Source organism: Anastrepha obliqua, chromosome 1, assembly GCF_027943255.1.
Source record: "Anastrepha obliqua isolate idAnaObli1 chromosome 1, idAnaObli1_1.0, whole genome shotgun sequence".
Lineage (NCBI taxonomy): Eukaryota > Metazoa > Arthropoda > Insecta > Diptera > Tephritidae > Anastrepha > Anastrepha obliqua.
In genome coordinates this window covers 24,629,010-24,636,775 of record NC_072892.1, presented here as the reverse complement: position 1 = coordinate 24,636,775, position 7,766 = coordinate 24,629,010, and the positions used below count along the sequence as shown (strand labels likewise).

At 40.5% G+C, this 7,766-nt stretch overlaps 1 protein-coding gene across 2 annotated transcripts; it reads left to right on the top strand.

Moving 5' to 3' along the window:
• Positions 1–359: 359 nt before the first annotated feature.
• LOC129245634 (defective chorion protein, FC125 isoform) lies at positions 360–6,704 on the top strand. 2 transcript variants are annotated; one of them, XM_054883931.1, is made up of 6 exons: positions 360–586; positions 660–848; positions 913–3,199; positions 3,266–3,624; positions 3,878–4,074; positions 6,083–6,704. In XM_054883931.1, exons 1-6 carry the CDS (start codon positions 578–580, stop codon positions 6,615–6,617), a joined length of 3,576 nt encoding a protein of 1,191 aa, XP_054739906.1. In that variant the 5' UTR covers positions 360–577; the 3' UTR covers positions 6,618–6,704. The 2 variants fall into 2 exon arrangements, with proteins under 2 accessions (XP_054739906.1, XP_054739914.1); XM_054883939.1 differs by lacking the exon at positions 6,083–6,704 and having other exon boundaries at positions 3,864–3,998.
• The last annotated feature ends 1,062 nt before the right edge of the window (positions 6,705–7,766 follow it).

Genomic DNA, 7,766 nt, shown 5'->3' with positions numbered 1-7,766 from the left:
TATGCGAGTACATATACACATACATACATACACGGCTGCATCTGCATATAGTATTTGGTTGAATATTTGGCTTTCTTGTTGTACTCAGTGCGTGCAATTCTGTGCTTTTATTTGCTACGAGTATTTTTTTATTTAGTTAACGATTTTAGAACCTTCACTGTTGTTGTTTTTGTTTTCTGCATTTTTTGCAGTTTCAGCTGGCTGGCTGGCCTTTTGGGTAAAAATGTTGTTGAAACAACTTCCCACTTTTTAATGCTTTTGTTGAAGTGGCCACAATTATAGTGGAAAAATAAAAAGTTCGACGTCTGCAGTTTATTTGATTGCAAAAATCTATTTGTGCATGTGGGGCAAGTGATTACAGTTAGTCTGAAGTTGAACGTGTCGTTGTACGACTCGCTGTGGCTACCATTTAACAAAAAACGGACTATTAAAAAGTTATTCGCAGTATTGAATATCCTTATTAAGAAAAAAAAAAAAATTAACAAAAAAAATAATTCTAAAATTTTAAACAAATTAGTCCTTGTGCGTGTGGAAATTTTAAGCGAGTTTGAGAAAGTTGTAAATGCATAAGTGAGAGATGATTTGGGTATGAATAATTCATTAAAATACAACGGTCTATTTTTTGCTGTTGCTAAGCTTCTGTATTATTTCCGTTATAGTTTAAACGTTGTGCTTTAGTGGCATTTTTGCTGGCCATATCCGTGTCGTCGTTCGTGTCTGGTCAGTATAGAGCCGCTCCTACACTGCAAAATGATTCTCTTGCCGGTATGGATGAAGATACAATCGATCTGACGCCATCTATAGAACTTGCACCGGAAAAAACTGAAGGCGATCGTGGTGCTGACCAGGTTAGAGTTACCAGTTTCAACGAAAAACCCACTTCAATTGTAATGTATTGAGTTTGCTTTACAGATTGTGGGCCAGTCGTTATTGTCGCCGTTACTTGGACAGAGCCCCCTCACGCCAGGACCAATAAACCCATTAAGTTTACTATTTCCAGCGCTGAGCTCAGCGTTTTTATGGAGTAACCTATTTCCTGCGTCATCATTTATAGGTCCACAGGCGCTGCTGGGCTCAACAAAAGTGTTGGGCAGTTCACAGTCCGACCAGCTGCCGTCCGCATCCAAGGTGGTGTTAGTGTTAGCTGAAGATCGTGACCCTCATGTTGCCATGAGAGCCGCTAATGAGGAAGCTGCACGTACAATTCGTCAAAATGATGTGTTCGGCCAGCTGCTGAGTCCACTACGTCAAGCTGATTTGGGGCAAATGTTGTCGCAGTCGTTAGAGCAAATGCAGCAGCAAATTCCTGTACCACTGTTACAGCAAAATGCGGAGCAATTTTGGCAGCAGATGTTGTCGCAAGCGTTTCAACCATTGCCCTATTTAGATCTTTCTCCGCTTCCAATTTTGGGGCAAGCACCAGTGGCCGATGAGCCCGCAATATATAAGGCAGAGGACGGCAGTGAGGCCGCTGCTGCAGACGATGATGTGCTAAGACCGAATACGCCAGCCTTCCAAATTCCAAACATTCAATCAGCCATAGACGCTAGCACTCAAATGTTGGGTCAAGTTTTTCAACAACCCAATGCTGATGGGAATTCTGGTTTTCAGCTCCCATATATTCAATCAGCTCTCGATGCAGGCACCCAAATTCTTGGACAAGCCTTGCAGCAAACTAATGCGGATGGATCCTCTGGTGTATTGAAATTTCCCAACATTCAGTCTGTCATAGATTCTGGCTCTCAAATGCTTAGCCAAAGTGGGGGTTTATTCAATTTTCGCCCATTGCAATCTTTAGACCTGCCTATGTCTGATTCAGATGCAGAGCCAGCAGCTTCGCAGATTTCTGAAGTGCGCGTGAAACCGGATGTAAATCCAACTGCTGAAAATGAACAAAAAATGCAAACAGCCGCAGGTATGGATGAATTAGAAGTGCTATCCGCCATGCAAAAAGATTTCATCCATAAGAAATTACCCATATTATGGTTCCGCATGCCATCTGACTCACCTGAAAGAGACGATGACCTTGAATTGAAACACCATGCAAAACCTAAAAACAAAAATATGGATGAAGAACTCGAATCCCAATTGCAAGCTTTTGAACGTCAGGTTATAGCTGAATTAAAGTTCCTGCAGGATATTGAGCGTAAGGCTAAGGAAATGCGGGCAGCCTCAAATGCAGGAGCCACCGACACAACTTCCAAGGATGCCACCAATCACCATGCAAGCATCCTGAGTAAGATACCGGTGCATAAGATAACACGAGCTGATATCGAGAAAGCTCTGAACGATGATTACGTGAAACAACTGTTACATATGGCCGCAATCACAAATCGGAAAGCAAGTGAGAAGACGCTCAATGGCGCTCCTAGTAAGCGTCAAACCATGACTTCTAAATCCTCCATAACACCAAGGCAAATGTCAAGAGACGAAATTATGCGGTTGCTAGCCTATGCATATCGAATGGCGAATGCTAATAACATACAGATGATGGAAGTTTCCGATTCTAAGAAGCTAAACAAGCCACCTCAGTCCGATTCGGAGGGCTCTGCAAAACAGTTAAATGACGAGAATTGGTTAAGAAATTCAAAAGCGAGACAATGGGAAGGCGAACGCATGCAGATGCCTCGTATGCAAAATTTTGAACAGAATCCCACAAGGATGTCTATGGATAGGCAAATGCCGGAAAAAACGACAGCAATGGGACGTCAATCGTTGGATGAACAAACACCACCAATTAATGAAAATCCAATGCAAACAAAAATTATGCCGATGGAACAACAACGCCCAGCAATGAAACAAATGCAGAGGATGCAGTCGCCTTTTACCGCAGATCAACGGCAATGGATTGACCCGAATATGGGTATGCGCAGTGGGATGCAAGAAAATACCCAAATGCCTGTGAAAAGGCAGTGGATCGACACACAGTCACAGAGATTCCCAAGCGAAAATACTCAACAGCCACCAGCTAATACAGAGCAATCGCTACCTGCAATGCCGATGTTAATGGCAATGCAGCAGCCGCCTATGATGATGGAAGAGCCTCGGATGGCAATGCAACTACCGCAGGCGGACACGCAAGGAGGTGACGGGTTGATGTTACAACAGATGGACCCTGAGATGCAAATGCAGAAGCTTGATATGCTAGGCTTGGCCGCTCCACAAATGCCCGATAATGAGGGAAAAGCTCGTTTTAAAGGTAATCTATTCGGCATTTTACGCGATAATGTTATTTTTACCCCAACTGACTCAATTGTACGATCAGGCCACATGTTCGATGGGTTTGGCGATAGCCATAAAGGTAAAGGCAAAGGCAAAGGCGTAAGACCTACAATTATTAACTACTATTACAATGCGGGCGGCCGTCGACCCAGCTACGGATATACCTACGCCGGTACCAGTTACGGTGGTGGCTCGAGCTATGGCCCGAGCTATGGCCAGAGCTATGGCCAGAGCTATGGCCCGAGCTATGGCCAGAGCTATAGCCAGAGCTATGGCCCGAGCTATGGCCAGAGCTATGGCCAGAGCTATAGCCAGAGCTATGGTGGAAGTTCCGGAGGAACTTATAGAATGGCTGTAGGCGATGATGAAATTCAAGCAATGCTTAAGGAGCACAACGACATGGTAAGAAACTTTAGTTGCGTTAGCTTTACCTATTTATGTTATTTGTCGTAGTTTGTTGTTTATCTTAATACATTAAAACAACCCGTATTTTGCTATGCTTAGACGTAGTACTAAGCTCATACATACAAATCATCGCAGTTATCTGTAGCGTATCATTTAACATTTCGTTACTAATTACGCCATTCATGCTCATCACGATTTTGTTTTTGGTTTCTGTGCAAACTTGATATCATTAACAGGCGACGCATTTCAGGAAATGATGCCCAACACAGACCCCATACCCGTTATTACTGCATACGCGCCAACCGCCACATTCCAGTCAACGACACCACCAGCCACCGACCACCTCCAACAGAAGCAGCCCGTCACAGAAACCTTTCCGCATAATGATAAGCATAATTCAGCAGCACCTGCTACCCCTCCAATCGCACATACATCAAAGATGTCAAGGTTAGATTGTAAGTTAAGGTTAAACGGTATTCTAGATGGGGGTAAACATTTTGGGGGTCATTGCGCCAGACATAAAAGAAACGCCAACCTTGGTACGCTACAAACTATTGACGCGAACTCGCTAAATGAGCTCCGCAAAACGTACAGGGAATCATTAAGAGAGATAACTTTAAAACCCGATGAAGATCCGGCCGAAGCGCTGATGCGATACAATGCCGCTTCTATACGACAGGCTTTGGAGCAAGCAACCCAGGAACCGATAGAAGTAAGTACTGGCGAAGCAGTGATGCCAACAATTCAGACCAAAAATAATGCACCATATTATGATGCCTCAGCGCGTGTTGTGCCGCAACCTAACATTTATGTGCCAGATCAACGCACACCGCATAATCACTATAAGTTGATGGGACCGCCAGCTAGCGCACAACAACAACGAAGTTCTGCAAATATTTCTTTTAATCAGAATCAGCCAATAGAGAAAAAGGGTACTGCGGCAGCTGTTAACGATCCTCAGCAAACGACTTTGAATCTAAAGACAGCCAATATTGATGAGACGCAAAAAATACTTTCTAATCTCCCCGAAGGGGAGCTAAAATCCGTTTTGGAACTTATCAGTCAGCAAATGCAAACGTGTTGCGATAAATGCCGAGAGCGTATTATAACCGGCATAAAGGTGAACATTAAGGAGCGTTCTAAAGAGGGCTCTAAAGAGGAAAGCGAACATAGCTCGGAGAAGACTGAGCTACATTTAACAAAAGCGGAAGATGCTGGCAAATCTAGACGAGCAAATCTAGATAAAGACGACGAGCAATTCGCCAAGTGGTTACACGAAATGGAAGCCAAAGGTTATGACTCCAAATACTTGACCAAGTCTCATCATTGGGAATACTTGAATAGCGGCAAATTGGCGCTAGCTTTGGAAAGCAATGAACAACAGGCTGATAATAAGATTGCAAAGAAAACTATTAAGCAGTCCTTGAAGCGGTATACGCAAGTGAATTCCTTAGTGAATGATGAAGAGCTTAGAAACACAAATGCCATTACGTCCAATAGCACCAAAGGAAAAGCGTTTGCCAAAAAGACGCCAGTAGTTAGCTACCCGAACAAAGAGCATATCCATGTGGTAAATGATGAGTTGCGTCATTTAAATGATTACTCAGAAGAAGTCACATCTAGTCCATATGTGATGCGTGGTAAATTCAAGAATAGCAGAGTGAGAAGCCATAGCGGTAAGGCCGCAGTAACGACGCCAGTAAAGTTTAGTGCAATGTCCCAGCAACTGCCTGCCGGCAACAATGCCGGCGCGGACAAGGCTAAGGTTGTCGAACTATTAAGTTTACTTTACGATTTGAGTCCCAAAACAGAGAGCGCCAACAGTAAACCCACACAACTATCAGTAATGGTTATGCCGATTGTGGCGACGTCGACGGAGGGTCCAGAGAAAGTGAACACGACGAGTAGGAGCAGAACCAAACGATTGCGATCCAGACGTAAGCCGAAATCAGACAAGCCAACGACTGCACATGCGGACGAAAATAGTGTTGGTGCGCGCTGAAAACCGATGATAAATTTGTTAGTTTTTACACTCATCTTAATTGTTTACAAACACTGTGTAAACATATACATATGTACATACAAATATCATACAATACACATATGTAGGTGTGTGTGTTACTCATATCCAGCACAAATACAAAGGCTAGTTAAATACGTTTCGAAAGTTTGACACCAAGCGGGCTTATGGACCTCGACGTTCACGAATACTGCGCGGTAGAACGTGAGGTTTTATGAAAATTACTGTTAAACGAATACATTTAACTTAAAGTTTTTTTTTTTAATATTGTATATTTTTTCTTTATTGTTTGTATGATCATTAATTTTATTTAAATTTTATTCATTTTCAAAATTTTTCTGCATTCTTATCATTTCATGCGCATAAAATCAATTTGTACATTGACCATCGAATCTGCTCATCTCATAAAATCATTGAAAAATCACATTAACTCAGCTGCAATGAAAGTCTAGAAACTCCATTTCATTCGAAGGATCCCGAAGAAGTAGGGTCCCCTCTCGGTTTTAGTCCGAAAATTTTTGAACCTTTTATGGGTTTACAATCCGTACCCGCCTACGAAAGCGATCCCTGGAATTATAAACCATATGACTTGCATAACCCGCTCTATGAGGGTGGCGGCAGTTATGAACCTTATATCAACAACAAACGCCCGAAACGAAATACCCACACGCGCACCAACCACATACTCACGCCTAGTATTCTGGACTATTTTCTAAAGATACGCGCGAATTTCGAAAAGAGCTTTCCTCAGCTATACAAAACCTTGCGTGATCAGCAACGCGCTCTTAATTTGACACGCGTATCCGTTAAACCGCCTGTGATACCTGAGGAAGTCGCATATCCCCCAACAGAACTGGGTGCTGCCGAAATGTTGCCACCGGATTTGAGCTCCACTCAAAGTAATGAACCCACGCCTAAAAGTGATGATGGCATAGATTATTTCTTATTTGACGACGATGATGATGATTAGTTTCTTAAAAAATATTATACAAAATTATTGACAGTGGCCTTCATGAAATGTGTAAAATAATGTACAATAAAGATAAAATTAAATGGATGTTCTTGAGATCAAGTGACATTTATGGGGCGGGGTGGAGGTTTATGGGTATAACATAAGGGTTAACTAATGGCATATCTATAAAAAAATATTGATCAAAATACGTCTTCTACTATGTTTCGCAACGAGTTGAATACACGAGTTATTTTTCCGGAACAGTAGAAATCTTAACACGGGTTAAAATTTGGAGATAAACGATTTTCGAGTTGAGTTAAGCCTCAAGCCAGCTGTTCGGAGTATAAACAGAATAAAATCGAATAGTAAATGAGATTTTCGAATAAAATCGATATGTGGAAGCAAGCGGAAATAAAAAATGAGCATGCACTTGTGTGCACAATAATAGCAGCGCGACATATTTAAAATTTTTGACGTTGATTTATTAAAAAAAAAAATAAGAAAATTTTTGTTTTTATAAAAATAGAAAAGAAGTTTTGGAACAAAATCGATATGTGAAAGTAAGTAGAAATAAAAAATTAGCATACGCTTGTGAGCACAATAATAGCAGCGCGACATACTATTTAACATTTTTGGCTTCTGATTTATTAAAAAAAAAATAAGAAAATTTTGTTTTTAATAAAAATAGAAAAGAAGTTTTGGAACAAAATCGATATGTGAAAGTAAGTAGAAATAAAAAATTAGCATACACTTGAGTTCACAATAATAGCAGCAAGACATTTTTCAAACTTACTTATTTAAAAAATTAAGAAATTTTTTTTTATAAAAATAGAAAAGGAATTTCCGAACAAAATCGAGAGGTGGAAGTAAGTGAAAATAAAAAATGAGCATACACTTGTGTGCATAATAATAGCAGCGCGACATATTTAAAATTTTTGACTTCTGATTTATTAAAAAAAAATAAGAAAATTTTTGTTTTTATAAAAATAGAAAAGGAATTTTCAAACAAAAATATGTGGAAGTAAGTGGAAATAAAAAATTAGCATACACTTGAGTTCACAATAATAGCAGCACGACATTTTTCAAACTTATTTATTTAAAAAAATTAAGAAATTTTTTTTTTATAAAAATAGAAAAGAAATTTTCGAACAAAATCGATATGTGGAA